The sequence below is a fragment of the Oryctolagus cuniculus genome, chromosome 16 (assembly GCF_051225735.1).
Source record: "Oryctolagus cuniculus isolate XC-2025 breed Fujian yellow rabbit chromosome 16, ASM5122573v1, whole genome shotgun sequence".
Lineage (NCBI taxonomy): Eukaryota > Metazoa > Chordata > Mammalia > Lagomorpha > Leporidae > Oryctolagus > Oryctolagus cuniculus.
In genome coordinates this window covers 5,357,441-5,381,324 of record NC_142882.1, presented here as the reverse complement: position 1 = coordinate 5,381,324, position 23,884 = coordinate 5,357,441, and the positions used below count along the sequence as shown (strand labels likewise).

Here is a 23,884-nt window from a genome sequence, read left to right as displayed (position 1 = left end):
TAAAACATGACACTCTTCCATGTTACTGTTAACCATGGTAATGTTGTGTTGATCTCTTTTTACACCTTCAACCTTGGTTGATGCTCTCATTCGCACTAGGGACTCTTTGAATACTTACCACTTTTTACTACAAAGCAGACAATACCAGCCAGAAGTCACCCCTTTATTCCCACCACAACAAACACCAAGGGCAGAGTAATGCCTGCAGACTCTTGCATTGCTTGGATGCAAGCAACTTTCAGGACGTTTATGTAGGTCACCATCAGGGCAGCTACGTACCTTTAAACTCTGTTAAAACCCACAGACTGCACAACAAGAATGAACACAATGGATAGCATGTGCTGCAGGCAATAATGATGATTAACACTGACTAATCATTTGTGCTTGCATGCCAGTGTGATCTATTGCTAATGAAATGAATCTAAAAGGATGGGGTAAGAGGGCATATGAGAAAATGCTATTATTCCAATCTGAAGTTTTCTGAACTCAAACTGCTGTCAATGAGATGCCTAATATTTTCAGCAAAACACATTTTCCATTGCCTAGCCACTGCTCTGATGCCATAAGGGAGATTTTGAATAGAGGCTCGTGCAAATTGAAAATGACTATAGCCACAAAGCACACAAAATTCACTGACTTGCATAAAAATGAGAACATAATGACTTGATGAGTTAGATTTATTACCAGTACAATGATGAAACTTTTGCCTATTCAGTTAAACAAGAAAAGTCAATCTAAATCAGAGAAAATATCTCCTATTTTCTCTCCTGTGTAGAAACTAAAAGTAGAGTCATTCTGAATGCACACAGTTCACTGAACAAAGGTTGAGAACAGAGATGATGAAGTCCATGCAATGAGAAGGCTTAGAAAATGCATGGAAAATGTGTGTTATGAATATGTGTGTTTGTAATAAAATATGAAAATGTGTGTTTGCAATAAAACTGACTAATGAGAAGAGATTTCACATAGTGTTACATGCCTTACACCTTGGAATTGCAGAGCAAGGAAGAAGCAGGATTGGGAAGAGGCACCATATCACTGCCAGGGGCAGGTGCTCATCCTCTGACCTCCACAAAGTCCTATGGGATATAAAGGCAGAGAGCACATCTACAAGCGGTCCTACTGTTTCAATACACCTGCCTTGCTAATTCTGATGCTGTATAAGCTTTGAAAGCTCTGAGGGCTCCTGTGCAAGGTGAAACTCTTGCTGAGGGCTGCTGTTGCCTGAGGAACCTCACCTGAGTCTCTGGTGCACAAACACCTATTTGGATGAAGTCTCAACCTAGGGGCAAGTGGTGGTCTACACAAGGGCCTCCGTAAACTCCCAGAGTTGCACCATAAAGATCTCTGGAGGTGGTACTGTGGTGCAACAGCATAAGTCTGCACTTCTGGCACCGGCATCCTACATGAGTACTGATTCATGTCCAGCTGCTCCTCTTCTGATTCAGCTCCCTGCTCTATCACCTGGGAAAACAGTGCAGGATGGCCAAGTTCTTGGGCCCCTCCATTCAAGTGGGAGACAGCAGAAGCTCCTAGCTTCTGGCTTTGGATCAGCCCAGCTCCAGTCTTATTGGCCATTTAGGTAGTGAACCAGTGGATGCAAGATCTCTTTCTCTCTCCCTCTTTCTCTCTCTCTGCTTTGCAAATAAGTAAATAAATATAATCTAATAAAACATTAATGAAGAGACCCAATGGTCTCCCTAGGTGGCATTTAGCACAGTCCTGTGGAAAAATTCCAATCCATCGTCAGCCATGGGTGTGCTCCTAGGGTCTGAGGGTTACCTTGAGCCCCTGAAGGAATCCAGACTTGTGCAGAAGAGCAAGAACAGACTCCCTAACACCCACCATTGTTGGACTGCAAAGACAACCTGAATGTTGTTCTGCAGCACCAATGTTCATCTGATTTCAATGTAAGGGGATCCATAAGATCCCAGAAGAACCAAGAAAAAACATATCTGTATACAACATTCTCTGAATAATATGATAATTATTATTGCTTCTGAGGAATATGATTGTGCATGATTTATCTATTTTTCTTTATATCTAATTTTGGATTTAATTTCCCATGTCTACATCTTGTACAATAAAGGGATAAATGATGCTGTCACATTGAAAATAAATGCCCATGCATTTATACCTAAACTATGAACACTCCTATTTTAAAACAGAAAAAGGAAACAAGCCAAGTCAGAATAGAATAGAGTCTTCATATAATGAATACACATATGTGCGACTGAATTATTTCTAATAAATCAAAGTATCAATGAGACACTATTTGCACATACCAACTCAGGCCACCTGTTAAGATAACCAATGTGAAGGGAATAATAGTGTTATAACTGTCTAGAATGCATCATTTTAATTTTTGAGGATTTTGGACATATGCCTGAAATACTGCATCACATGAATTGCTTGGTTAAACCAATTATATAGTCCATTATACTGGATTCTCAGAATGCATTGGCTTAAACCATAATGCAGGGGCCAGTGCCATGGCTCACTTGGTTAATCCTCTGCCTGTGGTGCCAGCACACCAAATGTGTGCCAGGTTCTATTCCTGTTTGCTCCTCTTCCAGTCCTGCTCTCTGCTGTGGTCTGGCAAGGCAGTGGAGGGTGGCCTAAGTGCTTGGGCCCCTGCACACACATGGGAGACCAGGGAGAAGCACCTGGCTCCTGGCTTCAGATCGGTTCAATGCCGACTATAGTAGCCATTTGGGGAGTAAACCAATTGAAGGAAGACCTCTCTCTCTCTCTCTCTCTCTCTCTCGCTCTCGCTCTCTCTCCTCTCTCTATCTCTCTCTCTTACTGTCTGTAATTCTACCTGTCAAATAATGAAAAATCATAATGCAAAGAACGATTTCCTAATATCTATCTTCTATCAAAGATCTATGTACTGCCTTCTTACTAACTGGATTATTAAAGTAGAAGTCAGTTTGAAAGTCAGAAACCTTCAGAAATTGGTATGATAATAAAATTATGCTAGACCTAAAAGATATACTTAGGTCTAAATTAAATATAAAGGTAGTTACATGGAAGAAAAATATCATATTTTACTACAGAATGCAAACCTAAGAGAGGAGGAGGCAGAATCACCACAAATTTCAAATATCTATATATTTATGCAGTTGTCTAAGCACAAAATTATTACTTATGAACTGAAACATTTTCTTTCTTGGCCTATCTTTTATTTTCAATGGGGATTTTTTAAAATGCATTCTATGGTCCCCAAATCAAGTGCAAGGTAGAAAATTTGATCAGCACATGTAGAAGAACTCAAGTAAACACAAGGATGTTCATTTCAGTGCCTGGGCTGGGAGACAGTGTTTTTTCAAACTGATCAAATTGGAGAATGGAGGACAGTAAGTATAATACATACCCTTTCATTTCTTCTATGAGGAGATGCAGTCTAACTCCAACATTCTGAGATTAGTCAAAAGAAATGTCTTAATGAGGCCACAAGCATCTAGAGATTCACAAAAGAAGACAGTTCACTTAATCAAGAGTCATAGTATAGCAAGAAAAGCCACCAGAGGAAAAAAAAAAAAAGAAGAAAAATGCAAAGAATATCTCCACAATGCCAACAAGAAACAAGGAAAACATCATGATGCTCCCAAATGAACATGACACTCCAGTACATGATTATGAAGATGATGAAAGAGAAGATTGCAAAATATGGAATTGAAAAATTTATGATAAGAACATTTAGAAATTATCATAAGCAAATGCATGAACTACAGACCCAAACAGGACATGACAGAAAATCTCTCTTATGAAAATGAAATATTAAGGAGGAATCAAAATGAAACGAGGAATTCAGTAGAACGTGAAATTGAGATACTGAAGAGAAATCAAAATGAAATGAAGAATTCAATAGAACAAACAAACACATTTGAGAGCCTTAAAAATAAAATCAGTGAGGCAGAAGAGAGAATATCTGACTTAGAAGACAGAGCACAGGAAAGTATACAGTCAAACCAAAGGAAAGAAGAGGAAATAAGAAATCTCAAAAATATTGATACACGATACTATTAAAAACCCAACATTTGGGTCCAGGGAGTTCCTGAAGGTGTGGAGAGAGAAAGGATTAGAAGGCCTTTTTAGTGTGATACTAGCAGAAAATTCCCCAGGTTTGCAGAAGGAAAGAGAAATCCAAGTACAGGAAGCACATAGACATCCCAATAAACAGACCAAAAGAGAGCTTCAACATAACACGTTGTTATCAAGCTCACCACAGTGAAACATAAAGAAAAGTTTCTAAAATGGGCAAGAGAGAAACATCAGATTACTCTTAGAAGTAAGAGACTGAACAACATGCTCTGAAATGAACAGTGAGTCATAGAAGAAGCAAAACAGAAATCAACAACTTTATGGAAGTTAATGAGGATAACAACACAACATATAAAAATTACAGGATAAAGCAAAATGAGTGTTAAGAAGAAAGTTTATAGCAATAGGTGCCTACATCAAGAAATTGGAAAGAGACCAAATAATGAGAGCCAATGCATCTCAAGGATCAAGAAAAACTAGAGAAACCAGATGCAAAACTATTAGAAGAAGAGAAATAATTAAAATTAGAAAAGAAATCAACAGAATTGAATCAAAAAATACAAAAGATCAGCAAAATGAATGGATGGTTTTTTGAATAAAAACTCAATTGCCACACAATTGGACCAACTAACTAAAAAAAGAAGAGACCCAAATCAATAAAATCAGAGATGAAAAAGGAAATGTAACAACAGACACCACAGAAATAAAAAGAGTCATCAGAAATTATTAGAAAGAGTTGTATACCAGTAAACAGGGAAATCTATCAGAAATGGATAGATTCCTGGACACATACCACCTGCATAAATTGAACCATGAAGACCTAGAAAATCTAAACAGACCCATAAGTGAGACAGAAATTGAATAAGCAATAAAGTCCCTCCTAACAAAGAAAAGCCCAGTGCCAGATGGATTCACTGCTGAATTCTACCAGACATTTAAAGAACTAACTCCAATTCTTCTCAAACTATTCAGAACAATCAAAAAAGAGGAATCCTCCCAAATCCTTCCTATGAAGCCAGCATCACCTTAATTCCTAAACTTGAAAAAGATGCAGCAGAGAAAGAGAATTACAGACCAATATCTCTGATGAACATAGACATAAAAATCCTCAATAAAATCTGGCCAATAGAATGCAACAACACATCAGAAAGATCATCCACCCAGACCAAGGAGGATTTATCTCTGGTATGCAGGGATGATGGTTCAATGTTTGCAGATAAATCAATGTGATACACCACAGTAGCAAACTGAAAAAACAACATATGATTATCTCAACAGATGCAGAGAAAGCATTCGATAAAATACAACACCCTTTCATGAAGAAAACTGTAAGCAAATTGGGTATAGAAGGAACATTCCTCAGTACAATCAAATCAATTTATGGGGGCCGTCGCCGTGGCTCACTAGGCTAATCCTCCGCCTTGTGGCGCCGGCACACCGGGTTCTAGTCCCGGCTGGGGCACCGGATTCTGTCCCGGTTGCCCCTCTTCCAGGCCAGCCCTCTGCTGTGGCCAGGGAGTGCAGTGGAGGATGGCCCAGGTGCTTGGGCCCTGCACCCCATGGGAGACCAGGAAAAGCACCTGGCTCCTGGCTCCTGCCATCGGATCAGCGCGGTGTGCCGGCCGCAGCGCGCCGGCCGCGGCGGCCATTGGAGGGTGAACCAACGGCAAAGGAAGACCTTTCTCTCTCTCTCTCACTGTCCACTCTGCCTGTCAAAAAAAAAAAAAATCAATTTATGAAAACTCACGGACAGCATCCTATTGAATGGGGAAAAGTTGGAAGCATTTCCACTGAGATCTGGTACCAGACAGGGATGTCCACTCTCACCACTGCATTTCAATATAGTTCTGGAAGTTTTAGCCAGAATAATTAGGCAAGAAAAAGAAAATTTTAACTTTTATTTAATGAATATAAATTTCCAAAGCACAGCTTATGGATTACAATGGCTTCCCCCCCATAACTTTCCTCCCACCCGCAACCCTCCCCTTTGCCTCTCCCTCCCCCCTTCCATTCACATCAAGATTCATTTTCAATTCTCTTTATATACAGAAGATCAGTTTAGCATATATTAAGTAAAGATTTCAACAGTTTGCACCCACATAGAAACACAAAGTGAAAAAGACTGTTTGAGTACTAGTTATAGCATTAAATCACAATGTACAGCACATTAAGCACAGAGATCCTACATGAGGAGTAAGTGCACAGTGACTCCTGTTGTTGACTTAACAAATTGACATTCTTTTTTGTGGCATCAGTAATCACCCTAGGCTTTTGTCATGAGTCACCAAGGCTATTGAAGCCTTTTGAGTTCATCAACTCTGATCATATTTAGACAAGCTCATAGTCAAAGTGGAAGTTCTCTCCTCCCTTCAGAGAAAGGTACCTTCAAGAAAAAGAAATTAAAGGGATACAAATTGGGAAGAAAGAAGTCAAACTATCCCTCTTTGCAGACGATACGATTCTTTACTTAGAGGATCCAAAGAACTCTACTAAGAGACTATTGGAACTCATAGAAGAGTTTGGCAAAGTAGCAGGATATAAAATCAATGCACAAAAATCAACAGCCTTTGCATACACAGGCAATGCCATGGCTGAGAAAGAACTGCTAATATCAATCCCATTCACAATAGCGACAAAAACAATCAAACACCTTGGAATAAACTTAACCAAGGATGTTAAAGAACTCTATGATGAGAATTCCAAAATCTGAAAGAAAGAAATAGAAGATGATAGCAAAAAATGGAGAAATCTTTCATGCTCATGGATCGGAAAAATCAGTATCATCAACATGTCCATTCTCCCAACAGCAATTTATAGATTCAATGCCATACCAATCAAAATACCAAAGACATTCTTCACAGATCTGTAAAAAATGATGCTGAAATTCATATGGAGACACAGGATATCTCAAATAGCTAAAGCAATCTTGTACAACAAAACACAGCCATAGACTTCACAATACCAGATTTCAAGACATACTACAGGGCTGTTATATTCAAAACAGCATGGTACTGGTACAGAAATAGATGGGTAGACCAATGGAACAGAATAGAAACACCAGAAATCAATCTAAACATCTACAGCCAACCTATATTTGATCAAGGATCTAAAACCAATGCCTGGAGCAAGGATAGTCTATTCAACAAATGGTGGGTGCTGGGAAAACTGGATTTCCATGTGCAGAAGCATGAAGCAAGACCCCTATCTTACACCTTACACGAAGATCCACTCAACATGTATTAAAGATCTAAATCTATGATCCAACACCATCAAATAATTGGAGAACATTGGAGAAACCCTGTAAGATATAGGCACAGGCAAAGAATTCTTGGAAAAGAGCCCAGAGTCACAGGCATTCAAAGCGAAAATTAACAATTGGGATTACATCAAATAGAAACTTCTTATGTCTGGCACTGGCAAAAGAAAATCAAAGCAAAATTTATAATAAACAAAATGAACAAATGGAAAAGTTTGCAGAATCACTTCTACATATAATGAAATCTTGGTGTGTATCACATCATTTGAAATTCATATGAAATGATATATAATTAAGGAGTTTCTGGACAATGAATTATACATATTATAATGACAACATGTCTAATGATTGCACTGAAATATTCCAACTATATTACTAAGCTGATTTTAGTATAGACTCCAATGAATGATTAAAAGTAGCAACCAAATGTATAATTCATTTTATCAAAATAGGAAGATAACAAGGTCAATGAGTTGACAATGAAAATACAGGATTGAAAAGAAATGAGATGGGTTTGTGATTATGAACATAAAACCCAGGCTAAGAAATTAGTACACAGTATTATTTTGAAGGAGGAGGATTAGGACCACCATGAGGGTGTAGTGGATATAACCACCACCTGTAAACCTAACATCCCATGTTGGTGCGAGTTCATGGCCTGTCTGCTCCACTTGCAACTCAGCTCCTTGTTAAGATCTAGAAAAGGCTCTGGAAGATGGCCTAAGCCTTTCCGTCCCTGGTACTCACATGGACACCTGAATTAACCGCCTTGCTTTGGCATGAACCAGCACTGGCCACCTACAGATATCTTCACATTCCATCACAAGATGGAAGGTTTATCCCACTCTCTCTTCATTTTCTGTGGATTGGTCCTTCAGAACAAAAACATTTTAAGAAAAGTATAAATTGTTCATAAGGAGGTCACATGCTGCAAGTTATTTTATAACATCACAATGCAAAATCGGTTTTATAAATTTTAGTTTCTAACCATTGAAAACAGAGAGAGCCTAAGAGCTATTCCTGAGAACATCTGTTTCCTTGGAAATTATTCTATCCCTGAATCCTTTCAAAGCATTCTTCTCAGGTCTTAGGAGAATAATGTAGCACTTGGGAACAAAGATGCAGCCCAGGAGCCCTGCACTGGAGCACAAGATGGAGAAGACCTCCACAGCCACCATGACCTTCCCCTTGGTGCTGTGGTAGACAGGCAAGAAGGTCACCCAGACACTGCAGAACACCAGAATGCTGAATGTCAGGAACTTGGCTTCATTGAAGGTGTCAGGCAGATTCCTGGCTAGGAAAGCCACAGTAAAGCTCAGCAGGGCCAAGGAACCCAGGAAGCCCAGGACACAGTACAAGGCAGTGACGGAGCCCTTGTTGCACACCAGGATGATGTGGCCATGCTCAGAGTGTGCATCTGTGTCAATAAAGGGAGGAGAAGTCCCAAGCCAGAAGCCACAGAGAGCCAGTTGGATCAGGCAGCAGATGGGAATAATGGAGTTAGGTAACCCTGATATCAGACACTGTCTCATTCTTCTCCCTGGGCCAGTGACCCTGAAGGCCAGAAGCACAGTGATAGTTTTGGCCAGGACAGTGGAAATAGCCACAGTGAATACCACTCCAAATGTGGTCTGCTGGAGGACACAGGTGGTTTTGTTGGGACGACCAATGAACAGTAAGGAGCAGAGGAAGCAGAAGATGAGGGTGATGAGCAGGATGTAGCTGAGACAACGATTGTTGGCCTTGACTATGGGAGTGTCTTGGTGCTTCACAAAGACCCCAAGGACAACAACGGTGAGGACAGAGAAGCACAGAGCTGTGCAGACCAGGATCATCCCCAGGGGATCTTCAAACGACAGAAAGGTCACTCTTTTGTGGAAGCACTGGTTTTGCTCTGTGTTGGCATACTGAAGGTCTGCACACTTCACACACTGGTCCATATCTAGTGAGTAACATACAATAACATCATCCCAATTTCCTGATTCACAAGGACCCGACTTAGCCAGTTTAAGCAAGTAGTCCTTATTTGGTGTTGAAATAGCATATAAGATGACATCTACAAATTATTGGCCATTATTCATGCCCATCTTCCTCATGTTAGCCAGAGTTATTACTCCATCTCCCTAAGTACCTTACATACTCATGAGTACATGCTCTTTTTGTCCTAACAAAGTACTAAGGGCTACTCTCTGAACCTACTCATGGTACTTTAAAAACCTACCTTTTTGACCCGTTTCATTTTAACACCACATATTCATTCTTCACAGTTTCTTCAGATTGGGAAGTGATGATAAAGATGCCAGGGGTTTCTATGTGTGGTAAAGACTACTCTGACCTTTATACATTGCACATGCTTGGTACATCCTCACTTTGAACAAGAGCAAGCAGCAGTCCTTGTTTTCTTAATGAATACATTCTTTCATAATTCAACTTTTTTTTTTTAACTAATGCTTTTTTTCATAGATAGAACTTTGGGAATATAGTGGTTCCTTCCCCTAAACCCACCTTCCCATCCCAACTCTCATCCCACCTCCCTCCCCCTCTCCCATCTCCTTCTTTTTTTTTAATTTTTTTTTTGACAGGCAGAGTGGACAGTGAGAGAGAGACAGAGAGAAAGGTCTTCCTTTGCCATTGGTTCACCCTCCAATGGCCGCCGCGGCTGGCGCGCTGCGGCTGGCGCACAGTGCTGATCCGATGGCAGGAGCCAGGAGCCAGGTGCTTTTCCTGGTCTCCCATGGGGTGCAGGGCCCAAGCACCTGGGCCATCCTCCACTGCACTCCCTGGCCACAGCAGAGGGCTGGCCTGGAAGAGGGGCAACCGGGACAGAATCCGGCGCCCCGACCAGGACTAGAACCCGGTGTGCCGGGGCCGCTAGGTGGAGGATTAGCCTAGTGAGCTGCGGCGCCGGCCTCCCATCTCCTTCTTTATTATGGTTCATTTTTAGTTTGATTTTAAATATAGAAGACCAACTCCATATTAAGCATAGATTTGAACAGTTTGCATCCATGAAGACAAACTACATATAGAATAGAGTTTGGGGAAAAATTGCAGTCAATTCTCAAAGCACAACTCATTATGGATGGAGTTCCTACATGGGGTATAAATGCACAGTGACTCTGTTATTCCTTTAACAATTAACACTCTTATGTATGACATCAGTGATCAGCCGAGGCTCTTGACATGGGCTGCCATCAATATTTGGACATTGCCATAAGCAGTTGGATGTTCTCTCCTCCCTTCTGAGAAGAGTATATTCTTCTTTGATGACCATTTCTTTCCATTGAGGTCTCACGGAGATCCTCCATGGAGGCTATTTTTTGCCAGTCTTGGCTTTCCATGCCTGCAGTAAGCCCTTGTTTTAATGGTGTTATTCCCTCTGGATTCTCATGGCCCTCTCAATGACCAAAGGATCCCAGTTTTATTTCTAATGAGTGTTTATTTATTCATTTATTTATAATTTAATGAAAGGCAGAGTTTTGGAAGGAGGGGAGAAGTAGGAGAGAGGGAGAGTGAGAGGGAGAGAGAGAAGGACAGGAGGACAGGGAAAAAGAGAAGGGGAAAGACAAAGAGGGAAAAAGAGAAAGGAAGAAATCTTCCACCAGTGATTCACACCCCAAATGATGGTAATAGATGGAACTAGGCTGTCTTAAGGCAATAAATGGGAGCTTCTTCTGGGTCTCCTACATGGTGTGGACTCAGAAACTTGGGCTGTCTTCTGCTGCTTTCCTAAGCATCAGCAGAGAGCTGCATTGGAAGTGAAGCAGCTGAGACTGGAACTGCAGCCCAACTGGGATGCTGGCATTCCAGCCAGAGGCTTCAACTCCTAGTCACAGTACTGGCCCAGGTTCCCACTCTAAATTTCATGCACTGGGATATTTACTGTGTGAATTTGGGGTGCACAGAAAGTACCCTGTTATCTCACTAAACCACATCTCTCTAAGGTAGGATCTGGATAGCCATTCTATGGGCAAGTACTGATTGAGAGATCACCATTAGAAAGCAGATGGTCAAGTTCTAGAGAAACGCAGAAGAGTTGCACACTTGATACCTTCTGGATAAGGTGCCACCCTTGAGCAGATTTCCATCAAGGAACACACTGGGATGCTGCCTGTAATCAAAGTCAGTCTGGAGATCACCTTGAACCCTACTGGCATAGTTCCACTTTGCTACCTTTTTATCCTTGAACATGAATTTTCTTTCTCTGTCAGTATCCCCTTCTATACATTGCTCCATCGATGTCAGATATTGCAACTTGAAGATGTCTTCCAAAATTTAGGTGGTCTTATCTTTGGATAGTTCCTACTTTTGAGATATTACATGTGCTCATTTTCAGAGCTTTGTTTTCCAGAATTGGTAAGCAAAAATAACTGTTTTTTTTTGTATTTAATCTATTATTCCAGCACTACTTAACTCAGTTACTGATTTTTGATTGTATTACACCATCCCAAGATTAGTTGAAAATGATTCCACTTTTATATCTTCCTTTATAATAAGTTGCATGGCTTTCATTTCTATTATATGCACAAAGCAGACCATCCTGGTAATTTCCTGCATAAGTTGCACTCTTTCTTCAACTTTGTATCCAATCTTCAGCCATAACTTCCATGATTTTAGCATTCTAAAGCACACTTTAGGATTGAAAACTGATCCTTCTTTTTGGCATTTTTGAGTTGTCTTGTTCTTCTTGTATAATTCTCAGATCACTTAGATTTGTTAAATGTTTTTGTTCAGTTATGCTATTCTTCTTATTATTATTGTATGCAAGCCATTGGGCATGATGTAAACTATTTAAAAATACTGTTGGATTTATGTTGTTTAAATTTCAAATCTGTGTATTTATTTCAACAACAGTGTCTTACAATTTCATTTTACTGAAATATCTGGCAGTATTTGACCAACAAATTAAGATGTTTCTGTAGAAGAAACAGAATTTTTCCATTTTTCCTATTCTGTACAGCAGTTGAGAAAGAGTTCCTTTCCTATGTGAAAGTGTTTATCACAATAAAAGTATTAAGAATTGTTTAAATAATCTTCAAGATACTTGGATTTTTAAAAAATTTCTCAATGTATTTCATCATTTTTATATCTGGAAATTTCTGAATTTCTTCTCTATTCAAACTATCACCATTAAATGATTAAAAAGTTCTAGTATTACTATTTTTATATCTGTGCAGAGATCTCTTCACCTCTCTTTGTGTAACACACACAGACATTGTAATCTTGTTTTTAGTACTGTTCCAACTTTCTGAGGTTCATAAATTTTGCTTGTTTTATGAGCACCACCTATAAGCTCTTCCAATTTTTATTTACCTCAGTTTCCTTTTAATATCCACATCCTATCTTCAAGGGTTTGTGTTGAATTTGATGTCATTAACCTACCTTGCTATGTATTCTTTTTACCATGCATGTCAGCATGTATTATTTTGAAATAAATTTTACTCATGAGTGTATGTGTGTATGCATAGGAATGTTCCTGAAGATATATATTTTCATAAGCAATGATTTTTCTCAAAGGCTAAGCTTAGCTCATTTATGATATCTGATGAGTGTTATCCTTAGCATGATATACTATATAATTTCTAATACAGCTTTTCGTCTTACACACAGTTTGATGAGAGTTGTGCTTTCTCACTGCAAGCATGCTATATTTGAATTTGGTGAAAGCATTTTATCTAAACACGCACAAGGAATGCAGACATGAATTTACCTAAATGATTTTGCAAATACTACATGTGGTAAAGTATAGTGTGCAAAGTTTTATCCTTTTAGGGATTATTACTGAATATAAGGTTTAATTTCCACCAGAAGGTGAAAAGAATCTTCTCAGCAGTCATAATCCACATCCTTTTCTTTTCATGGAGAAGAGGAAATTCTAAGAAACAGGTGTTAATTTCTCCATGAAGCTGGCACTGACATACCTGTCTGATTGGAAATCTCATTCTCAGAACAAGGTGTGCAATCAAAACAACAGGTAGGCTTCCCCTCCAGAGGGGCTTTCCTGAATCCAGGGCTGCAACTCTCACTGCATACTGAACGTGGAGTCTGAGAAAAATCAAATGAATATTGGTCATATTGGGAATGTTACTTCTGTTCCAAGTAGAGGGTTTTCAAGTCCTGCACAACCTATTCACTGAAACTGTAAACACCTATTTCTGACACAATCATGGCATGCAAGTTTATTTCCTAAATAAAAAGATTCAAAACATGTGGAGGAATAAGTGTGTGTACTGTCCATCCTCAGACACTAAAAACATAACAAAGTATTTAGATTGGGAGGGGTGTGGTTTAATGTCTCTAAGTATGTTATAATAAGCCAAGTTGCACAAATCCCCATATAAATTGGAGGGTAACAATGTATAGTGTGAATCTTATGATCAGACCAACTTACCTCTGTAATTCCTGTGGCCCACTCTATCAAATTCTCAGAGAGAGACAACTGTTGGCTCTGTGGAACATACGGGGAAAACTGTCCTACTTTAACCTTATGTCCAACACCATACGGAAAATTCAGAAAGTTGAGAATGTCATATTCAGCTTCCAAATTCCTCATGTGATTCAAATTCACTAGGTCACCCGCAGGATTGGTAAGTTGGAGGTTCTTGAGAAACGGGTGCAACTGAAAAAATGCATCATATTCTCATGAAGACTGCCCAAGCAATAACACATCAAACCCAGGTTAGAGAAAGCCTTTTGTCTGTAATCACAAATAAACAAAGGGAACTTTTTATAGTAATAATTTTTTACTGCGGAGACTGAAAATGGAATGACACAGTCTAGGTATTCACAAGTCATAATTAAATTGTCAGGATGGGAGAGTAATTTTTAAGATACAGCACTGATGCTTATCTAAGTTACCTTCCCAATTGAAAAGGGAACCCTGTTTCTAATCACAAATTACAAAAAAAGGCTCATTTATATCTTGTGATTGAAGGAAGGATCCCAAGTTATTGGTTTGAAAACCCGCAGAAGCTTTTAAGGGGATCATTCCAATAATACAAGTCATGCAAAGGAAACCAAATTACCTGCCAAGGAGAAAATTCCACCTTTGACCCACTGCTCACTGGCTGCATTTCTAACTCTTGTAGAAGCATCTCATGTACACTGTGGGCCACAGCATACACAGCATTGTATATGTTGTAACTCCCATCACTCATGCTCATATCAAAATGATGAAAAGGCAACGATTCCAAGGAGGCATTCAGTGGACAGTTTTGCAAGGTTTTGCATGATGCCCCAGTAACTGAGCAATGAAAATGTAGTGACCAGAATGTAGAGAGGAAAAAGTCTTTTGGGTATTTGGAAGGGTTAACTGTCTGAAGAAAGTTTTTGAAACCAGAGATCTCACTATGGTGGTGTGAAAAAATGAGAGTCCCATGGAATGAGTGCAGCAGGATATGATGCTCATCGCTGGCAAAATCCCATTGTGAGGTGGCGACCCAGACTTTCCATGTCATTACACGTTCCCATGTTTGAAAGCTGACACCTATGAGTGAATCAGTGTCACAGAAAAGAATCACCACATTTGCTGATGATTTTAGGATCTGGATATGAAACCTATTCTGGAGTGAATTACGTGACTCATCAGTGACTGGGATGAATTCCACAAAGTCTACACAGATGCCATTCTTCTGCATCTCGACTTTCAAATCAGACATAAACTGAATACCTTTTGGGAGGTCTGAGATGGCCAAACCCACCCAGGTCCAGCTAAAATGAAGCATCAAGGAGACCATGCCAACAGCCAGAGAAGTGTCTTTAGGGGCCATCTGATAGAGGGAAGGAAACTGACCACTGTCGCTCAGAAGAGGTTCAAAAGATCCAAGAGTCAGCTAAGGGAAAAGGCAAGAAATCTGTGTAAGGTTATTGCTATAGTGAATAATCTTATTCCTGAAGAAATTAAGCAAATGATTGATGGATCAGAAGATTTTAGAATATTTCATTTTTCTCATCTCCCATTACATATAAACTTCCTAGTTCATGAGTCATTAGACTCACAGGTTGAGGAAAACATTTCTCATTATCACTCACCCACATCACTTTAGAACAAATGTGGCTACCTCACCAAATCTCTGCACACCTTCTCCTTAGAATATGCACTGTGTGAAATATATAAGGTCTCTGTCACTTAAACTTTTGGGTCTAAGTAAGGCACCTAAGGTGATGTGCTTTTTCCCTCTCCTTTACACACTCACCTGTGGAATTTTGTAGAGTTCCAGGAGTGTCCCCATTTGGACAGCAATGCTTGTTCCTGATATTATGGCTACAGACTTGCTCTGTTTCCTACACGTGTAATTGGGAACATGCTTTTCCATTCCCACAAGCCAGATGAAGGGATTCTCCATCACCATCATGTCACTGTGCATGACATTATAGAGATCAAATCCCAATGTCATGTTGGGTAAAAGATGGGTGTTCTTGTTAATCTCCTCAATAGCAAAAACCAAGGCCAGAACATATTGGTAGTTTTTGGATTGAAACCTGCACGAAAGGCACAAGGATCTTTAAGGGAAAAGCCTGCAGTCCTGATTATCATCAATTCTACTGTAATTACTCTGACAGATGGATTGGTCATGGTCAAAAATTCAAATGTTCTAATCTTTATATGTACATTTGCTTAGGACAGAGTGTCAAGAGCATCGCATTTGCAGGACAGTTGTCCTCACCAGAACCAAAGCTGCTAGTATCTTTATCCGGGTCACCCAGCCTAAAAGATTCTAAAAAATAAGATCTGCTTTTACACCATAATGTCACATCATTAAATGCTTCTTGAAATAAGAGTCATATGATCATAAGGCTGCAGGATGCAACGGGAAAAGAGAATAACTCAGCTGAAGGCTATGTGATCAGAAATTTGGATGACATCAAAACATGGAGAATGGTAGATGGAATCTTGGAGTTTATCGAGAAAAATCTCTTCCCCATCAAATGTACTGATCAACGACCATCCCAAGCCAGGAAAATGAAATCAGATTCAGAGCCTGAAAGAAGGGAAACAGTTAAAGGGGAGGAGCACTTTGGAGAAGCTGGAAACACTCCCTGGGTGGACTGGAATCGCTTTATATATATATATATATATATATATATATATATATATAAAACATTTATATTTAGCTATAAAATGTATCTTAAAGAGGGGTGGAAGCAGAATAACCCCCCTTCTGAAATGTATTTTTCCCAGAAAAGGAAAGAATCAGGGACACATCATGAGTGTTGTAGATTCCAAACATTAAATTTCTTATGTTCATCATTAAAATATATTTTTTATATTTGTGCAAAGGTGTTGAGCCAAGATTACTTTTAACTAGTGAAAACTTACTCTCTTGAATATCTTTTTTTCTTTACAATGTAGAAGAAATGAAGTGTTCTCATGGCCCCCAAATCTAGTACGTAGCAGAAAAGATTGTGTGCACATGTAGAAGAGCTCATGTAACTCAGTTCATTCATTACAGTGCATGGGTTCTGTAAGAATCTTCTACTGAGGCACAGTAGGCACCTGAGTAGATGAACATGGACAGGGAAGGACAGGAAGATCCCAACCTGACTCTCCTTCCTCCTACGATTAGAAAACCTTTCCCTGAACCGTGCATGAACACAAGAAAGAAAATGTCACCTCATGCCCCAAATTAATTATCAGCACTTTTTAGGAGAGACAGAGAATGCAAAGTGTAGGAAACCACATATCTCTATCCATCTGCAGACCCAATAACAAGTAGTTATTATGTAAATCAAGGGAAAATGTTTATGGCAATGGAAACTTACCGGATGAATGTGAGATCTCTTTGGAAAATATTCATGAGTCTGTTAACGAGGTGTATGTAAATGGGGAAAAAGGCAGCAATCTCAATATCTCCATCCTTGTAAAAACTCCGTTCCATCTGGGAATAGCACTTGGGACCATCCTGACAAATCACAAGGAGATATAGCCGCAGAAAAAGCAACAGAAAAAATCCAAGGAAACATTTTCAAAGTCTCTGAAAAACCCTAGGACACAACCACAGTGGAACGTGCAGGGTCATGCAGGTGCATACATATAGCATGTTTGTGTGTGTGTGTGTGTGTGTGATTCCTTGAATCAAGCTACTTTAATACTGCTCCATCTGATTTTTTCCACCAGCTGTCCATTTCTCCATGGGGGAATTGTAAACCCTTTCTGCCCTCAGGCTTTGCAGCTCAGGTCTTCTGCCAGGTGAAAAATACAGGAAGGAAAACATGTTTGTGATTCATCCTCTTCACCCCAGGTGCCAGGATTTCCTCCAAGTTCATGGATAAAAAGACTCAAGGGAGAAACTCCTCTCAGTTACATTTGGTCAATGGGCTTTTTCAATAAACCTCTCCATGAACTTTTGGCAATTATGTACCTGGATTACATCAGATGGCATGAAGGGCAGCATCAGGCAAGGTTCTCATAAAGGTTTCAGACCAGAAAACTCCTGTGTCACACACTTTAAAGATAAAGAGCCACAGGGCAGCCTCCCACACTGCATTTTTGGGCAGGCACATATGGTCTTGATGCCACATAGACCCCAAACAAATCATGTATAGAGATACCCACTAGGACATGTGGTTTTCAATCAATGTGGAACCAGTAATCACCCTGAATTCAGAAGTTCCTATTCTGTATGTCAAATCACCACATCTTCAGGTGTAAAACAAGAAACCCTTCCACTAGTGTTAACCACGGTCATCTCATGTGGATCTGTTTTTGCACCTTCAACCTTGGTTGATGCTCTCATGAGAACTAGGAACTATTTGAGTACTCTTTGCTTTTTACCATAAGACAGACAACAGCAGCCAGAAGTCACCTCTTTATTCCCACCACCACAAACACCAAGGGCAGGGTGATGGCTGTAGACAACTGTACTGCTTGAATGCAAATGACTTTCAGAACTATTATGATGGACAGGGCAGCTACATACCTTTAATCTTTTGCAAAACCCACATACTACACAACACGAGAGTGAACACAATGGATAGTATGCCCTGTAGGTAATAGTGATGATCAACACTGACTAATCATTTGTGCTTGCATATCAGTGTGATGTATTGCTAATGAAGTAAATCTAATAAGGATGGGACAAGAGGGCAATAAGAGAACTCTAGTATTCCACTCAGAAGTTTTCTAAACTCATACTGCTATAAATGAGATGCCTAGTATTTTAAGCAAAACACATTTTCCATTGGGTACTCACTGCTCTGATGCTACTAGTGAGGTTTTTAATAGAGGCTGATACAATTGAGATGAAGTATAGCCACAACACACACAGAATTCACAGACTTACATAAAAATGAAAGTTCATTGTCTTGATGAGTTTGATTTATTACCAGTACAATGATGAAACTTATAGTCTGTTCAGTTAACAAGAAAAGTAGGCCGGCGCCGTGGCTCAATAGGCTAATCCTCCACCTTGCGGCGCCGGCACACCGGGTTCTAGTCCCGGTTGGGGCGCCGGATTCTGTCCCGGTTGCCCCTCTTCCAGGCCAGCTCTCTGCTATGGCCAGGGAGTGCAGTGGAGGATGGCCCAGGTGCTTGGGCCCTGCACCCCATGGGAGACCAGGAAAAGCACCTGGATCCTGGCTCCTGCCATCGGATCAGCGCGGTGCGCCGGCTGCAGCGGCGGCCATTGGAGGGTGAACCAACGGCAAAGGAAGACCTTTCTCTCTGTCTCTCTCTCACTGTCCACTCTGCCTGTCAAAAATAATAAAAAAAAAAAAAAATAAATAAATAAAAAAAAAAAACAAGAAAAGTAAATCTAAATCAGAGAGCAAATATCTCCTGTTCTCTCTAATGTGTAGAAACTAAAAGTAGAGTCAATCTGAATGCAAATGATTCACTAAAAAAAGATTAGGAATGGAAAGGATGCACTCCATGCAATGAGAAGTCTTCAAAAATTCATGGAAAATGTATGTTATGAAACAATTGTGCAATTTTTTTTAACTTTTATTTAATGAATACAAATTTCCAAAGTATAGCTTATGGATTACAATGGCTACCCCCCATAACTTCCCTCCCACCCGCAACTTTCACCTTTCCTGCTCCCTGTCCCCTTCCATTCACATCAAGATTCACTTTCAATTCTCTTTATATACAGAAGATCAGTTTAGCATATATGAAGTAAAGATTTCAACAGTTTGCACCCATATAGAAACACAAGGTGAAAAATACTGTTTGAGTACTAGTTACAGCATTAAATCACAATGTACAGCACATTAAGCACAGAGATCCTACATGAGGAGTAAGTGCACAGTGACTCCTGTTGTTGACTTAACAAATTGACACTCTTGTTTATGGCCTCAGTAATCACCCTAGGCTCTTGTCATGAGTCGGCAAGGCTATGGAAGCCTTTTGAGTTCACTGACTCTTATCTTATTTAGACAAGGTTGTAGTCAAAGTAGAGGTTCTCTCCTCCCTTCAGAGAAAGGTACCTCCTTCATTGATGACCCGTTCTGTTCACTGGGATCTCACTCATGGAGATCTTTCATTTAGGTCCCTTTTTTTGCCACAGTGTTTTGGCTTTCCAAGCCTGTAATACTCTCATGGGCTTTTCAGCCAGATTGGCGTGCCTTAAGGGCTGATTCTGAGGCCAGAGTGCTGTTAGGACATCTGCCATTCTATGGGTCTGCTGTGTATCTCACTTCCCATGTTGGATCATTCTTTCCTTTTTTATTCGATCAGCTAGTATTTGCAGACACCAGTGTTCTTTGTGTGCTCCCTTTGGCTCTTAGTCCTATCATTCTGATCAATTGTGAACAGAAATTGATCAGCGGGACTAGTGAGATGTCATTGGTACATGCCACCTCGATGGGATTGAATTGGAATCCCCTGGTATGTTTCTAACTCTACCGTTTGAGGTAAGTCAGCTTGAGCATGTCCCAAATTGCACATCTCTTCCCTCTCTTATTCCCACTCATATTTAACAGCGATCACTTTTCAGTTAAGTTTCAACACTTAAGAATAACTGTGTATTTATTACATTATTCAACAAAAAGTATTAAGTAGAACAAACAAAAACTACTAAGAGGGATAACGTATTAAGTTGTTCATCAACACTCAGGGCAAGGGCTGATCAAGACATCATTTTTCATTGTGTTCATTTCACTTTAACAGGTTTCCTTTTTGGTGCTCAGTTAGTTGTCTCGGATCAGGGAGAACCTATGGTATTTGTCCCTTTGGGACTGGCTTATTTCACTCAGCATAATGCTTTCCAGATTCCTAGCAGGGATCACTTTTCAGTTAAAATTTAAACACCTAAGAATAATTGTGTTAATTACAGAGTTCAACCAATATTACTAGAACAAAAAAAAATACTAAAATAGATAAAGTATTACATTCTTCATCCCATAACCACTCACCCTCCCACAAACCATCCCATCTCCTACTCCCTCTCTCATCCTATTCATCATTAAGATTCATTTGTAATTATGTTTCTATACAGAAGATCAACTCTATACTAAGTAAAATTTCAACAGTTTGCACCCACACAGACACACAAACTATAAAGTAAAGTGGTTTTTTTTTTGTAAAGTAAATTTTGAAGATTCGTTTTAGCGATAATTCTCAAAGTATAACACATTAAAGACAGAGGTCCTACAAGGGGTGCAAGTTCACAGTGACTCCTGTTGTGGATTTAGCAATTGACACACTTATTTATGACATCAGTAATCATCTGAGGCTCTTGTCATGAGCTTCCAAGGCTATGGAACCCTTTTGAGTTCACAAACTCTCACCTAACCTATTTAGACAAGGTCATAATTGAAGTGGAAATTCTCTCCTTCCTTCAGAAAAAGGTACTTCCTTCTTTGTTGGCTGCTTCTTTCAATGGATCTCACTCACAGAGATTCTTCATTTAGGCCTTTTTTTTACCACAGTATCTTGGATTTCCATGCCTCTGTTGCAATCATGGAATTTTCAGCCAAATCCAAATGCCTTAAGGGCTGATTCTGAGGCCAAAGTGCTGTTAAGGGCATATGAGTCTGCTGTGTATCCTGTTCCCATGTTGGGATCGTTCTCTCCTTTTTAATTCTATCAGTTATTATTACCAGACACTGGACTTGTTTATGTGATTCCTTTGACACTTAATCCTACCTTTATGATCAGTTATGAACTTCAACTGATCAATTTACCTAGTAAGATGGCATTGGTATCTGCCAACTTAATGGGATTTGGAGCCCCATGGCACCTTTTTAGATTTACCATTAGGGGTAAGTCCAAGGGTGCATATGGCAATATGTACATCTCCTATCTCTCTTATTCCACTCCTATTTTTAACAGGGATATCACTTCAGTTGGATTTATACCCCTAAGAAAATTTCTGTGTTAATTAAAGAGTTCGAAGAATGCATTGAATAGAAAAAAAAATACTAAGAGGAATAAAATAGTAAGCTGTTCCTTGAAAGTCAGAACAAGCGTAGATCAAGTCATTGCTTATCATAGTGTCAGTTTCACTTCTACAGGTTTCCATTTAGGTGATCAGTTAGTTGTCACAGATCAGGGAGAGCATATGATATTTGTCCCTTTGGGACTGGTTTATTTTACTCAGCATGATTTTTCCAGATTCCTCTGTTTTGTTGCAAATGACTGCATTTCATTTTTTTTACTATTGTGTACAATTCTATAGAATACATATCCATAGTTTCTTTATCCAGTCTTCCATCGATGGGCATTTAGGCCCATTCCATGTCTTAGCTATTGTGAATTGAGCTGCAATAAACATTGAGGTCCAGATAGCTCTTTTATTTGCCAATTTAATTTCACTTGTGTTAATGTTGAGGAGTGTGATGGCTGGGTCGTGTGGTATGGCTATATTCTGGTTTCTGAGAAGACTCCAAACTGTCTTCTATAGTGACTCTACCAATTTGAATTCACAGCAACAGTGGATTAGTGTGCCTTTTCCCACACATCCTCACCAGCATATGTTGTTAGTTTATTTCTGTATGTAAGCCATTCTAACAGGGTGAGGTAAAGCCTCATTGTGATTCGGATTTGCATTTCCCTGATGGCTAATGATCTTGAACATTTTTCATGCTGGCTGTGAGTTCTTCATAAATTGCTTTGATTGTGTTGAGGAATGTTCCTTCTATACACAATTTGTTTAGAATTTTCATCATAAAAGAGTGTTGTATTTTATCAAATGCTTTCTCTGCATCTATTGGGATAATAATATGGTTTTCCTCTGCAGTTTGTTAATGTGGATATCACATTGATTGATTTTTGAACATTGAACCATCCCTGCATACCAAGAATAAATCCCACTCAGTATGGGTGGATAATCTTTCTGATATGTTGTTGAATTCTACTGGCCAGAGTTTAATGAGGATTTTTGTATCTACGCTCTTGAGGGAAATTGGTTTGTAATTCTCTTTCTCTGTTGAATCTTTTTCAGGTTTAGAAAATAATGTGGTCCTGGCTTCAAAGACAGAATCTGGGAGGATTCCCTCTTTTGATTGTTTTAAATAGCTTGAGAAGAATTGTAGATAGTTCTTCTTTAAATGTCTGGTAGAATTCAGCAGTGAGTCCATCCGGTCCTGGGCTGTTCTTTGTTGGGAGGGCTTTTATTACTGATTCCATTTCTGTGTTGGTTATGGGTCTGTTTAGGTTTCCTATGTCTTCATAGTTCAATTTAGGTAGGGTGTATGTGTCAAGGAATCTATCCATTTCTGTTAGATTTCCCAGCCTGTTGGCATACAACTTTTTGTAGTAATTTCTGATGACTTTTCTTTCTATTTCTAAGGTTTCTGTGTTAAACTCTTTTTCTTCTTTTTTTTTTTTTTTTTTTTTTTTTTTTTTTATTTTATTTTATTTTGACAGGCAGAGTGGACAGTGAGAGAGAGAGACAGAGAGAAAGGTCTTCCTTTGCCGTTGGTTCACCCTCCAATGGCCGCCGCGGCCGGCGCGCTGCGGCCGGCGCAGCGCGCTGATCCGATGGCAGGAGCCAGGAGCCAGGTGCTTTTCCTGGTCTCCCATGGGGTGCAGGGCCCAAGCACCTGGGCCATCCTCCACTGCACTCCCTGGCCACAGCAGAGGGCTGGCCTGGAAGAGGGGCAACCGGGACAGAATCCGGCGCCCCGACCGGGACTAGAACCCGGTGTGCCGGCGCCGCTAGGTGGAGGATTAGCCTAGTGAGCCGCGGCGCCGGCCTAAACTCTTTTTCTTCTCTAATTTTATTGGTTTGAGTCTTCTCTCACCTTTTCATGGTTAGTTGGGCCAAGGGTGTGTCAATTTTGATTATTTTTTCAAAAAAAGCTTTTAATTTTTCTGATCTTTCGTTTATTATTTGGATTCAATTTTGTTGATTTCTTCTCTAATTTTAATTATTTCTCTTCTCCTACTAGTTTTGTGTTTGCATTGCTGTGTTTTATACAAGAGCCTAGAGATGCATTGATGGCTCATTTTTTGGTGCCTTTCCAATTTCTTAATGTAGGCACCTATTGCTATAAGCATTCCTCTTAACACTGCTTTTGCTGTATCCATAAGTTTTGATATGTTGTGTTGTTTATTTGCTTCCAGAAAGTTTTCAATTTCTCTTTTGATTTTTTCTATGAGTCTGTTCATTTTGGAGCATGTTGTTCAGTCTCCATGTGTTT

General features: G+C 39.6%; 2 protein-coding genes across 2 annotated transcripts in view; both read right to left on the bottom strand.

The window, feature by feature from the left end:
• Positions 1–8,310: 8,310 nt before the first annotated feature.
• On the bottom strand, positions 8,311–15,759 carry LOC127486311 (vomeronasal type-2 receptor 116-like). Its single transcript, XM_089316318.1, has 5 exons — positions 15,496–15,759; positions 14,326–15,132; positions 13,692–13,919; positions 13,222–13,345; positions 8,311–9,245 (listed from the first exon to the last, which is right to left on the bottom strand). The coding sequence occupies exons 1-5, from the start codon at positions 15,694–15,696 to the stop codon at positions 8,311–8,313; spliced, it is 2,295 nt and encodes a 764-aa protein (XP_089172444.1). The 5' UTR covers positions 15,697–15,759.
• Positions 15,760–17,058: 1,299 nt separating this feature from the next.
• LOC149121418 (vomeronasal type-2 receptor 116-like) overlaps positions 17,059–23,884 on the bottom strand; it is a 70,324-nt gene continuing 63,498 nt past the window's right edge. The window contains exon 8 of the mRNA XM_089316317.1: positions 17,059–17,202. Within this exon, the coding sequence (XP_089172443.1) occupies positions 17,059–17,202 (144 nt within the window). The remainder of the gene's footprint in view (positions 17,203–23,884) is intronic.